Raw genomic sequence first — 15,000 nt, 5'->3', positions numbered from 1 at the left:
AAAACATTCAAATGTTATAGCAAAAGTTAAAAACTGAAAAATATTTATGGCTTGTAAACTTTTCCATATTAAAAAACCTTGTATCACTTTTAAAATGCCCTAAATGTAACAGTGCAGTGACCCTAACAGATAACCTAAAATCTCAAAGGGATTTTTGTCATTTGTTTAAAGTTATTTGTAATTGTTGTAATTGGAATGAGTCATAAACATCACTAAAATGTTCTAAAGATAATCTAAAGAAAAAAGTGTTTTTGAAGAAAACCTGCGTGCTAATGTTGCTTTTCGTGAGATAGGAAAAGGCTTTAGTGGAATGAAGACGTTTGCCGAATGTATGAATGTGTTTAATATGACAAATAATTCATTTAATTGTTTACTAAAGAGAATAATTAAAGAATATAAAAATTGTATTTATGAAAATATAAAATATAAAATTTATGAATAGCTATTGTATTTATGAAAAATGCAGTTTGTAAAAATGTAGACTTTGAAAAGGAACCAACAAAAAAATGCATCAAGATTGACGGTGCTTGGCAAAAAAGAGGTTATATTTCTTTAAACGGTTATGTTGTCTGTTATTATTGAAGACAAATGTGTTGATGAAGAAGTACTTTCAAAGTTTTGTCGTGGATGTAAAATATGGGAGAACTATTAAGGTTCTTCAAAATATAAAGCTGGGAAATTATCCCATAATTGTTCATATATCATATGAACTCTTCTCGTATATATCATTATATCATACGAACTCTTCCCATAATCACACGAACTCTTCTCGTTCTATGGAAAGTGCTGGTGCTAAAAATATTTTTAGTCGTTCCATTTAAAATTATAATATTATTTATGATAAATATCTTGGTGATGGCAATTTAAGTTTTTATAAAGAAGTAATTGATTCTGAGTCATACAAGTACAAAGACACTTATTTATTTTAAAAATAAATTGACTGAGTCTGCTATAAATTGTATGCAAAATTATTATGGTCTTGCAATAAGAAAAAATTTAAGCAACATCTATGCAATGAAGAAAGCAGTTTTTACTTTTCTTTTACATTCAACAAATTTTTTGGATCAAAACTTTAGACTTTCATTTTGCCCACGATCTGGAAATACATGGTGTAAATGGCAATATGATAAAATAAAAGAAACTTTTCTCTACAAAAATAACATATCATTACCAAAATGGATTCATGATATAATTAAACCAATATTTTTTGATTTGTCTGCAGACGTCTTGCTATCAAAATGTCTTCATGGAGAAACTCAAAATACAAATGAGTGCCTTAATTCAATAGTGTGACAAAAGTGTCTGAAATCAGTTTTTGTTATCAGAGAAGTTTTTGAAATGGCAGTGTACTCTGCTGTACTACATTTTAATGATGGAGGTAATGGTGTCAGAGAGGTTTTATCACGTATGTAATGGTTTTGTAACTGTTGTTTTACGTAAGAGTCGTATTGTAAAACGAGTTCAATTTATTAATATAATAGTATTATTATACAAATATGCGATAAACACAAAGAAGAGATCTTAGATCACAGCTAGTAGTAGAAGAGTTGCTCCAGTCCGTTGTTGTTTAATAGGTTACACCAAGAGAGCGAGGCTTCGATAGACACGCTATTTATACAAATTCCCAAGGAGGACATTAACAGTTTTATACAATCAGCCAATCCAAACAATTTACGTTTATGACAATTTGATTAGCGCAACAGTAACAGCGTCTAAAACTCAAAAACAAGATATACTTCGAATAACACGCATGGAACACAAGTCTCTTCCACCTGTTAAAGAACGAAAGAAAATTCTACGAACAATAAAAAAAGATCTTGATCGTGAAAGCCAAAAGGAACAACTGGGACACAAAGCTGGGGTTTTTTAATATGTTAACTTATTTTTTAACTGTTCAAATTTAAAAATATAATTTCAAGACTTGAATATCTCGATTAATAGTTTTTGTAATTTTTCAAAAGTTTAAAACTTTAGTTGAACACTGACTTTTGACTTGAAATTTTCGCTATTTGTTCATTATAGTTAAGAATTTCATTTGTCCCTTGGATTTATAATAATAATGGCAAATAATAGTTTTATGCAATATATTGTGCGACTATGTCGATTTTTATTGCAATATTTACAAAAAATGTAGTTATATTACATGAGAGCATTTATTTTGATAAAGCAAGGCACAAATGAAAGACATGGTAGTTTAGAACCAGTATGCATATTTTTGGTAACAGCTGTCGTGAACTTTTTAAGTAATCGTGTCATGAAATTTTCATTTTTTAACTCTAAATCGCATCAAAAAGTATGGAAAATCGAGGCAAATTTATTTCCATCTTTGTTTTTTATTTTTTCATTATCTGTTTTATTATTGAATAAAAAATTGTATAGTTAGAGCTTTTTTATTCCAATTTTTTATATGAATAGGGAAGTTTGATGGATTTAAATGTTATAAAAGAAGAATCGTAGATTGGGTTTATATCATCATTGAAGTTTATATTACTCCAGTTTTGATTCGAAATATGTTCCTTAAAAGATTTCCAATTATTGTTATTGTATACACGCTTTTATAAAGAATATTTTATTTTATGTAAAACTTCCTCCACGCTTATTAACTTTACGCTCTAAAAAAAAAAGAATTAAAACCTGGGAGATGGAGATTAGAATCAAAAAATTCTTTGAACACCGCGTTTTCGTTAAACAAATTATGATAACAAAGTTTTCTGTTTCGCATGATAAATTTAAAAAGCTTTCCAAATTTTTTTTGAGACTCCGAATATTTACGTGGATGACATTAAAATAATCATTATTTTGTTCTATATTAAAATAATTTCTTAATTTATTTGAATAAAAATAAGAGCATTCAAACTCAGGCGTATTTATTTCATTGAAATAATTCATATCTGGGTCGGATTTATCGTCTAAGTTTAAATAGTTACTTTGAAAAAATTTTTCAAAGTTATTTTTAATAATTTTCACAATTTTAGTAGCCAATTACTTTTGGAAAAAAAAAAGATAAGTAGTACATCCTTTTAGGACTTTTTATTGTAAACCACTTTAGCATATTTACCACGAATTTCTTTGGCTTCGGTGAAGAGTTGCTTACAAATATTTATAGTTCTTTCGCTGAAATCTTCGTTAATGTAGACATTTTCGTTCCAGAGTTTAATTTTTTTGTATTTTTCCAGAATTAGTTCGCGGTCCTTAAAGTTTAGAAATTTCACCACAATACTTCTTCTCCTTGTATTTCCTTTCCCGTTTTCTTTCGATATACACTTCCTGCTTAATATCAAGTTTTTCTTTCACAATTTTTATTATTAATAATTAATTCCTCGCTCTTTTCCCATGTCTCACCTTTAATTTCATCAATTCCCTCAAATCTTAAATTATTACGACGACTCCTATCTTCTAGCTCTGCTAATTTGTCCGTTAGAATTTCATCTTCTTCATTTGACTTCATTTTTGAAAGAAATGCAACAGTAACTTAAAGATTTATTATTATTTGAACTAAAACAGCCTTGTTTTGCTAATCAAAAGAAATATTAAATAAAATATTTTTAATTTACCCAAACTGAACTACCTTTTTTTTAAAAAAAATAAATAAATAATAATTTCGCTAATATACAAGTTATTAATAATTAATAAAATAATAAAGGTATTAATATTGGTTCATAATAATGCCGCACTGATGTACGAAACATTTTACAGAATTTTTAATAAAAAATAATTTTGCGAAATGTATAACCGAAATTTTTTATTGGTATAACAACTTTAATTTCGTCCGTTTTTGTTTTCTGTAAAACCTCATCTGCCTCCTATTTAAATAGAGTGGATTTTTGCAGTGCACTTTGGTACGCTTTTTTGCATTGCAATTTGGCATGCTTCGCGCTTAGTTTTGGTTTTTTTGTAAGAAATTATTTTTTAAAAAGAAATAAAAATCGAAACACTACACACATTAAATCACTTGCAATACAATAATAGTTAATATAATGATAGTGATTCAATTGTAGTAATAGTTTTATGGTTATTGCCCTAATTTTTGCAATTGTTATGTTTATTTATTAATTTCTGTCGTAGTTATAAACTTTACTATAATTGTTTTTACAATTAGTTATAATTTTTAGTAAAGTTATCATGATATAGTTACTATTTGTTTTTTTATTCGCATTATTATTAATATTGTTATTTTTATTATATTATTATTGCAATTATCAATATCATCTTTATTTATTAGTGCTTTATTTTCCTTTCTTTTTTCTTTTTTTTTCTTAAAAAAATGTTTATTTTTATTTTTTTCTTATTTATAATTCTTTCTGTGTTTTATTAGTTTTTTTTTTGTTTTTTTCAGGTGTCACTCCATTGACTAGTTTTTAACTATATGAGTGACACCTAACCTTATTTATGTGAGTTTATAAATATTATTGTAATTTTCATATTTTTATGGTTAAATAAATGGATGGAGTTAACTACTTGCAATATGTTATTCAATCGTATTGCAATATGAAATTTTAATTAAAAAACCATAATAACCATATCATTTTAACCTAATTATTATTAATAACATAATCTTATTATTGGTCAGCCGAAAGAAATATTAGTTTCGATATTTATTACATAAAATCATAAAAAATACAAACTTTCAATTATTGACAATTATTTTAATATATATATATATATATATATATATATATATATATATATATATATATATATATATAATATATATATATATATATATATATATATATATATATATATATATATATATATATATATATATATATATAATTCACAAATTAATGATTTAAATTATTTAATTCTTAATATATTATAAAATATATACAAATCTGTATAAATCGACTTAAAATATTTATATTTGACATAAATCTGGTAAAAAAAAAAAAAATTTCACAAATAAACAAATTATTTTGTTAATATTAGCAATGTAAAAAAAACACCTTACCCCCATCCCCTGTCCCAAAAAAAATATAATTTCAACAATAAAAAAAAAGGAAATATTAGAAAAATAAACAAACAGAATATTATAAACATGGGTCAAGCTATCCAATTATAGGAGAACTGACAAACTCAATATATGCATCAGTTATTGGGAAAATAGTTTCCGTTTCAAATAAAACAATAATATTGTCTTTCTGAAGGACGTGACGTGGAATATACAAAGTTCTTTGCGGACCAATCCACCAGTAACGCCCAACATTAAAAGTGTTCACCACGGAAACTCCCTATATATATATATATATATATATATATATATATATATATACATATATATATATATATATATACACTCATGTTTAATTTAAAAATTAAACATGAACTTAATTTGAAAAATATTATACTATATTAAATGATTAAAAAATCATTATTCAAACCTTTCTCCAAATGTCCAGTTTTAAAAAGGTATCTGTAGGTTCTACCAAAATACTTAAATTGAAGAAATAAAATGCTGGACTAGCAACTTGAGAACTTATGACAGCAACATTCTGAACGTTTTTAAAAACATCGTTATCTAACACATGTTTAACTTTTATATCAATGGGCTCACCGTTCCATAAAACGTCACCTAAAATTCCCTTAAAAAAAAAATTCAACATAAATGTCAAAAAAATATTCTATGGCATTAAACGATTTCAAATTAAATGCTCCAACAGATTTGCTTTACCTTATTTGTATCTGTCATAAATGGACCATAGTTCACTCGCCCCTGATTTTCTACCTAAAAAGTAAAGATTCAATTAGGAAATCCAAAGAAGAATTAGTTTGAAATATTATATAAAGTTATTGTATTTTAAATATGTTTGCTTATGTGGAAATGTTATAGAATAATATCAGATTCAAATGTTTTTCTTAAATGTAACTGCAGTTATATGTAAAAAATGTTTTTCTTAAATGTAACTGCAGTTATATGTAAAAAAATGATAAAAATAATTGAACTAGTTAAAGATATTTATTCCATTAAAAATGTTTTGTGAAATATTTATATTCGGCAAAATTACATAATTAAAATAGATAATACAACAAAATCAATTAGCACAGTAGGGATAAATAAGACAAAAAATACCTAGAAACAATTTTACTGAAAATAACACAAAGAACTTGTCCGATTTTTTTTTTTTACAAAAAAAAAAAAAAAAAAAAAAAAATTTTCCGTTTTTCTGAGTTAAACATATTTTCTTGTGTTTTCATGATTTTAGAAAATTTAGGCTTTTTTAAAATTCTGAACTTCCTGTTTGAGATCACACAAAAGCAGTGAATGCCTAAGGGAAAATTTGAAAAAACATTAAAGAATAAACGAAAATTATTTTACTAACTAAGAATATTTAGGTTTTGGCAACTAAGAATATGGCAACTTGATAGTAAAAAAAAAGTTAACTATAATGAATTAGTTAGTGAACTTAAGTTTGTTTGAAAAAAAAAAAAACTGATTTAATTGCATAAAGAATACTTACCATAATACTTAACTCAATTTGGTCGACTGAACAGTTCAACAAAATACTATTATTTGAGTTTCTATCCAAAACTCCTTGTAAAACCTACAGATAAAATATTTCATTATGTATTGCGAATTTATTTTTGTCACCATCATGATCTTCATGATCATGATCATCTTTATAAAGATCGTCATGATCATCATTATAAAGATCGTCATGATCATTATCATGATCATCATGATTATTATCACACATTCATATTATCAATTGACAAACTTTGTCAACAATGATATAAGAGCGGTCGTGAAATTTCGTCAATTGCAGCAAATTTTCATTTTGATGACACAAAACCAAAGCATTGTAGAGAACATAACCATATGCAACGTTTAAATCTTCAAATGATAAAGAACTTTCATACCTTCTTTCTCTACTCATCTTATCAAGTGCATCAAATATTGAAACTACCTAAAGAAAAAAAGTTTGGAGCTAAAAAAAATATACACACATTTAATAGGTCCTTAATATTAGTTGTTTCTCAAATTAAGTGAAATTGTACAAAAATTTCAAAAAAAAATCTGGCATTTATATGTATATATATATATATATATATATATATATATATATATATATATATATATATATATATATATATATATATATATATATATATATATATATACACACACACACACACATGAATGGAGGATTAGATATACACTGTTGACGTCATACTGAAATAGGGAGCTGCAATGTCTTCAGTATATATATCTACAGACTGAATATGAAGTGACATTAACATGCAAGGAAGTGCTGCTACATCAACAAAGGATTTGGAATAAGCAACCGTTTCTTTTATCAATTTTAAATTTTTCTTTTCATATATTATATATATAAAAATATATGCAAACATATTTATGTGTGGATATATTCAACATAAGATAAAGATAAAATAAAAAACCCTGCATTATGTTTACAAATTTAGGCTACATATATATAGCAATCAACAGGAAAAAATAACATAGTTTTGACAAAAAATAATTCATCATTAAAATATAAAATATCAATAACTTGAAAAAAAAAAAAAAATTGTATTTAATAACACAGGTCAACCAAAAAATTTTCTTTTTCTGGTGCCGAGCAAACAATTTGTTTTTTGTATAGCATTTCTCATTTTGATTTCAAATATGCAACTCTTTTTTTACCATCAGGTCAAGTTGTAAAGATATTTAGGTTCAAATCTTAAGTATTTAGGGTAAAGTATATTGTCGAAATAATATTGTCGAAAAAAAAGTTATTCAAAAGTATGTCAACCTGGGTCTCGAAAGAAGCGTATTTTCATAGAGATTTTAAAATAAAGATTTTGATTTAATAAAGATTTAAGATTTTGAATAACTTTTTTTTCGACAATATTAGGGACTTTACCCTAAATACTTAAGATTTGAACCTAAATATCTTTACAACTTGACCTGATGGTAAAAAAAGAGTTACATATTTGAAATCAAAATGAGAAATGATATACAAAAAACAAATTGTTTGCTCGGCACCAGAAAAATTTTTTTTTTTTTGTTGACCTGTGTAATTTATCATGAACTATCTTCTGATTATTAAGTAAGAAACTTGATGAACATTTTTTCACAAAAAACATTCATATTATATAATAAGTATTTTTTACCTGTTGCTATATGCATGAAACTTGATATTGCAAACATGCAGTTTGTTGCTATATGCATGAAACTTGATATTACAAACATGTAGTTTTTATTATTTTATCTTCTCAAATTATATAATTGTAATTTATATATCATTTTTGTTTATATTTTGTAGTGCTTATATTTTATAGCATAAGGTTTATACTTCATTAAATAAAGTGTCATAAAAAAATTCAAAAAAATATATATATATATATATATATACAATATACTTAAATACAAAGAATAAATTTTTATTTTGTTTATTTTATTTTTATTTTTTGATAATAAATATATTTGTTAAAAGTTGTTTAAAAAAAACAAATAATTAAAAAAAAAGAAATAAAAAACAAACCAAAATACCTTATAGGCATATAATTTACCATATGCTGTTTTCTCTGTGGGCTTAGGCTGTGGACCAGGAGGAACAGGCAAATATTTTGATACAACATGTTGAATAGCAAAATACTTTTCAGTTGGGTCTCCAGCCTCAGATAAAGGAGCATCATAGTCATAACTTGTGGGCTGTGGTTGAAGACTATTGCTATCTTGGTTTGCTCCATTCATAAAACCAAAGTTTGTACCACCTACAATAAACAAAGCGCAAAATAGAAATAAAATTAAAAACTAAAAATATTATTTGACAGAAATGTAAATTTAAAACTTGATAAGAAAAAAAAAACTATATTTAAATATAGAAAACCACCTTCAAACATGTACATATTTACAGAAGCATTAAGTGCAAGCATTTTATCTAATGTATCAGTAACAACCTCCAAACTAGTGTGTGCATGTTGTCCTCCCCAGTGATCTAACCATCCTGTGTAAAATTCTGAATTTATCTAAACAAGTATTATTATCTACAAAAATGGCAAGCATAGTTTATACCAACAATTAACTTTAACTCTTTAATATCGGCTACTTAACATACACTTGAAATTACTTTTTAAAATTTAAAACATTGATTAATTTGCATAAAATTATACTTAACTATTTGAGATGTCAAATTACTTTTAACTTATAATACTTTCCTCTATGATTTACAGACAAATGATTACAAAACTTTTCTGACATTGTAGGTGAAAATATAAATTCTTGACAAGTATGTTGTAAGTTAAAGCCAAAATTTTTAAACACCAAGCCAACTTATTAAAAAGAAAAAATCTAAAAGAACTTGATAGCTCTCAATTAAAAAACTAAAATCTTTATTAAAAGAAGTTGTTAGTTGTTCTAAATTGATTTTGCACAATCTGTTTAGCTCTTTGGAAACTGTTTTAACACCTACACAGAGAATTCAAAGGCTGTTCAATTCCCTTTTACAGCTATAAAAATTACTAAAGGAGAAACTTCATAAATATTAGTACATTCTAACTAATCAGTTAAATTTTTGTAAGAATCGATAAATAAAGACAACAAGTGAAGTTCTAAATTAAAAAAAATTTTTTTCCATGAACTTACCAAAGGACCAAGAGGCTGATACTTGCGTTGGATATCAAAATATTGTTTTGGTTCTGCTGTTGGTCCAAAATCAACAGTGGCAAAAAGTGACTTAATTGTACCACACTTTAGGTAACTGTCCCCTGCACCATCAGTTGTAAACAAAATAACATTTTCACCTAGATATTTCCTAAAGATGGATTCCAGTTTATACATGTATTCATGGTCACAACCGTAGCTACCATACTCATTTTCAACCTGATGATTATCAAAATAAATCAGTAACATTTTGCAATTTAATTAAAACCTTTTTATAAATCTTACAAATTGCATAACTAAAATTAATAAAAAAATAACACAAGAGTATCAATAGGGTATCAATGGATATCAATGATAAAACGCATAGCAGAAAAAAATCTTTAATATTATTTTCTTATTATTATCATAAGTAAATTAAAAGAAATTTGAGAAAAAAAGATATGTAGCCTTGTCGGAAGTGGATGTTAAAAAAAAAAAAAAAAAAAAACTGTGAATTTCCTAATTATGAAATTGTGTAACATGAAAAAATGTAATTTAATCAGTTATCAATAAAATTTTATTGAACTAATTTAAATTTTTCATGCTGAATTACCTGAACTGTGATTATTGGGCCACCATTCTCATACAAATAAGGTCGAAGGCCTGATAACAATACTGACATATAATTTTCAACTTTCTGAAGATATAAATTATCTGAAGTCCTTAGTTGCATGGTTTTATTTCCTACTTTTTTTTAACAGCCAGTAAGGAAAACCTCCAAACTCCCATTCAGCACAAATATAAGGACCAGGTCGCAGAATAACTAAAAGATCATATTTTTGGGCCAGTTTAAGGAACTTAAAGACATTTTGCTGACCACCAAATTGGAAGTTACCTTCAGTTGGTTCATGGAAGTTCCAAGGAATATACCTAAAATTGAATGCATGCATGTGTGTGTGTGTGTGTGTATTATATATATGTATATATATATATATATATATATATATATATATATATATATATATATATATATATATATATATATATATATGTATATATATATATGTATGTATATATATATATATGTATATATATATATATATATATATATATATATATATATATATATATATATATATATATATATATATATATATATATATATATATATGTATATATATATATATTATATATATATTAGGGTGCTGACTTTTTGGTATCTCCAGTTTCCTGTATTAAAAATAGATGAACTTTGGTTTGAAAGTAATTTTTAAAAGTTAACATCATAGATAAGTTTTTGACGAAATAACAAGGGTATATATAACCCTTAGAAATATTGTAATTTAATAAAAAGAAATTTATAAGGTTTGAAAGTAACTAAAAAGTCATTGGTTATTTTACTTTTTGAAAAAGTTCACCCACCATGACCTTTAACACTTATATATCAGTGAATTTTAGTTTCATAAAAAGCATATCAACCTGGTTCTCAAAAAAACCTTAATTTTATAGTGATTTCAAAATTTATAAGTTTCTATTAAAACCTTTTTGAAAATAAATATATTGCTCCAAAATGTCATATAAAAATAACCTAATCAACTATAAGTTAAAATTTGAAGTTTTTTTGTATATAAAATTTTAGCAATTCTTATTTAAAACCATTATTATTTCTAAAATCTCGATAAAGTTTTGGTTTTTTTGAGACCCAAGTTAATACCATTAAAGAACAAAAAAAATTCACTGATATATGGGCACCAAGGGTCATGGTGGGTGATTAAGATGGCAAAAATCTTTCGGGATTGAAAAGAATAAAAAAAAAATACAATTGTAGAAAGTGAAGCATAAGAAGAACTAATGTTTCAAGTAGTGATGTGCCATCGGCTAATGCCGATTGTGGCTAATAATAGGTTTAATATATTTATTTAAGGGTATTATAATAATATTAAGAATTTAAATTACAAATTTAACATGTACCTATTCATCAGAAGTGATTCGACCTACTAGCCTATGCTATTGGTAGCTAGCAACCAATTAATTAATTAAATTAATCGGCTTAATCATTGGTCGATTAATTAGCCGATGGCATCGGTTGAATAATCGGCATTGGCCGATGCATCAGTATTGGCTATTAAGCCAAACCAAACTGGTGCATAGGTGTACTTTATATATACAAGTTGCATACCTAATATTAAGATATTACCTTTATTTACATACATTAAACCCTATAATTATAGTTTTAAGTACTCATCAAACACTTAAAAATGATTAATGATAATAAAATTAAAATACTTCATCAATGAACTCAAGCAATTTAAATTATAAAACAATACCTTAAAATGATAACACAGTATAAATAAAAATAATAATTAATAATAATATAAACATGTATACATGAGTTGTATTTATATTTGAAAGTATTATCCTAAAAATTTTAAGCATCAATCATTTCATCACTTAATCATATTCGTTTTTTAAACATAAAAACCCAGCAGAGGAGAAAGCTCGTTTGGAGCTTGTTGGCCATTTAGCTAGTATATAATCATATGCTTTTTAAAGGTGATCACATCTTGAGCTACTACTTTCAAATAACAGCATTTCTTTTTGAATTTTAAATACTTGTACTTTCTAACCTTATAGGTTGTGTTCGTATTGCTGCCAATCATTTTTACATAACTTCATTTAACTGTTCACTAATTGTTTTGGCATTATTATCACACTCATGGTTTTAAAAAGCCTGGCTCAACTGAACACAACTATCACTACTCAAGTCTGCTGTTGTTATTATATTTGCTGAGTTTAAATACTTTATCAGGTCTATCATAATATTTTTATTTTGGGTACTTGTATTAGATACCAAAACTTCTGGGGTTTTTTATGAAGTAACCTAAGCCATGAAGGTACTTATACATAAACTCATCATCATCATAAATCATTTGAATCTCAAATATAATCATCTTCTTTGAAAAATAATTTCTACTTTAAATAATGATAACTTCATTAATTAAACGGATGTTAAGTAAACTTTTGTATATTAATAAACCTTCCGTATTTGGATAACTTCATTAAACCGCTGTTAAAAAAACTTAAAAACTACATTTGTAATAAAATGAGTGGACATAAAAATGGAATTAAAATATTTGGAATAAAATTCAAAATAAAATAAAAGCATTCTATTAAAAATTGTTGATCTTCTCATAAGCAAGCGCTATAATTTTATTAATTTTTAATAAGATATTAATTTTAATTTTTTTTTTCAAAATCTTCACTTCCTACAAGGTTGCAAGCAACCACTATTAGAGTTAAAAGTTACTGAAAGAGAAAAAATGAAGTTTGTAGAGCACAACTGATTGACAGAAGACTTAAAAAACTGTAGATTATATGAATCAGGAAGGCAAGATAAAGGAAGCGAATTCCAAAGGACTGATGAGAAAAAAAACTAGATGAATAAAAGTTTTTAGCGCACTTAGGAACAGTCACAGAAAAAGGATGAGACTTAATTGAATGACGAGTAACTCGAGAGAGTAGATGGCACAAGAGACGCTACCTCTTGCTATTTTTGCAATGGATTCGATATTCGGTTTCCAAGAAAGATCAGAAGTAAGAGTTATGCCTAGAAGATGAAAGGTAGATGACTCATCAATTATAAAGGAAGATCTAAATTATTGCGATTGGCTAAAAAAATAATTGAGTTTTATCTGAATTAAAGTTTACCAGCCACTGTGAGCCCCATGCTGTAGCAGAAGTGAGATCCTTTTCAAGCTCAAATGCCCCCTCCAAGCAATCAGAGAGTGTTGACTTCTTATCAAGACAAAAATAAATGGTAGTATCATCAGCAAACAATGCCATCTTTAATGTGAGAATATTCAATAGATCGTTGATGTAAATTAAAAAGAATATTGGGCCAAGGATTCAACCTTCAGGAACCCCTGAAGTTACAGGATATGAACAATAGTGCTGTCCATCGAGGGCAACTTTAATACTACGATTGGAAAGAAAGGATTCAATCATCTTAAAGAGATTACCTGATACACCATAAAAAAGCTTATGGGGAAGACCAGCATGCCAGACTTTATCAAAAGGTTTTGAAATCTAAGAGTGAAAGCCTTAACCTCTCCACCTCTATCTAATGCACAATAAAACTTATCGGTTATTACTGTTAGCAAATCAGCGGTAGAATAAGAATATCGAAACCCATATTGATGATCAGAAAGTAAGTTATTAGATTCAAGATGAGAGATTAAGTGTTTGTTAATTAAAAATTCAAAAACATTGCTTATGATAGGAAGAAGACTAATGGGACAGTAGTTAGACGAATCAGATTGCTCTCCAGAATTTTTGAATATAGGGATAACATATGCCGCTTTTCAGCATGCTGGAACACAAGATTCTGATAAGCACTTGTTAAATAGTTTTGAATGTATAGACGAGAATATTTACACTTCAGAGAATACTTCTGCAAGACTATAACAGGTACTTGTTTCTCCGTGCAGCGGCCTTGTCCGTCAAGGTTCACGTTTTGGAGTTATAGAGTTGGGAAGGGTTATAACCACAAGTAGCCTCCTCATCTGTAGTGGTCTTATTGGCCTTGGAGAGGTGAATTACAAACAAAACAAAATAAAAAAAAAGAAGTACATTGTCTGGACCACAAGCTGTAGAAGAGTCTAAGCAGTGGAATCAAGATATAATATTGATGAAACGTTCTTAGCAAACAACTCAGCTTTGCCTTTAGGTGAGGTGACAAAGTCTGAACCATACAAGAGAGGTAGAATAGCAGGTTTGCCTTTATTGATACTGTTAAAGATTCTCCACAAGTTGCGAGAGCCTAACTTTTGAGATGAAATACAAGATTTCATGGCTTGAGAATAGTGGGCATTGGCGTTAGACAAAACCTTTTTACAATGGTTTCTAGCAATAGTAAACAGACATCTTTTTTCTGGAGAACTGTTTTGCTGATAAATATGGAAGTAATGGTTTCGATTGGAAATTGCAGCAGCACAATGTGAGGAAAACCATGGAGAAGAGCGAGGCTTGGCTTGGAATCATCGAGAGGGCATAAAAGATTCCATGCCAGCCTGAATCCAAGATGTTATGTAAGAAGCAAATTTGTCAGCAGGAAGATGAAAGATCAATGGAAAAAATCACGGAAAGGGACGAAAGATGAAAGAAACGAAGAAAATCACGGAAAGATTCCCAGTTAGCTATAAGGTAGTTGTAAGAGGTACGATGATAGGGGGATTCTGATGATGAAGAGTGAGATAATAGTTTTAGAGAGATCAAACCGTGATCAAAAGCACCTAAAGGTGAATGTGGAGAGACTGAGCACTGACTAGGATCAGAAACAATACATAAGTCGAGTAGAGAAGGAAATGATTCGGGTTGTCTGGAAAGCGAGTTGGAAAGTTGACTATTTGAGTTAGGGA

General features: G+C 27.0%; 1 protein-coding gene across 1 annotated transcript in view; it reads right to left on the bottom strand.

The window, feature by feature from the left end:
- Positions 1-4,939: 4,939 nt before the first annotated feature.
- The window catches only part of LOC100197858 (beta-galactosidase), a 15,202-nt gene continuing 5,141 nt past the window's right edge, over positions 4,940-15,000 (bottom strand). Inside the window, 10 exon segments of the mRNA XM_065817298.1 lie at positions 4,940-5,231; positions 5,382-5,582; positions 5,672-5,725; positions 6,459-6,542; positions 6,717-6,905; positions 8,492-8,715; positions 8,835-8,970; positions 9,587-9,823; positions 10,197-10,331; positions 10,333-10,513. Of these exon segments, the coding sequence (XP_065673370.1) occupies positions 5,049-5,231; positions 5,382-5,582; positions 5,672-5,725; positions 6,459-6,542; positions 6,717-6,905; positions 8,492-8,715; positions 8,835-8,970; positions 9,587-9,823; positions 10,197-10,331; positions 10,333-10,513 (1,624 nt within the window). The 3' untranslated portion in view covers positions 4,940-5,048.

This window comes from Hydra vulgaris, chromosome 14 (genome assembly GCF_038396675.1).
Source record: "Hydra vulgaris chromosome 14, alternate assembly HydraT2T_AEP".
NCBI classification, from domain to species: Eukaryota; Metazoa; Cnidaria; class Hydrozoa; order Anthoathecata; family Hydridae; genus Hydra; species Hydra vulgaris.
Note: the sequence above shows the minus strand (reverse complement) of the source record. Positions and strands in the feature narration are given on the sequence as shown.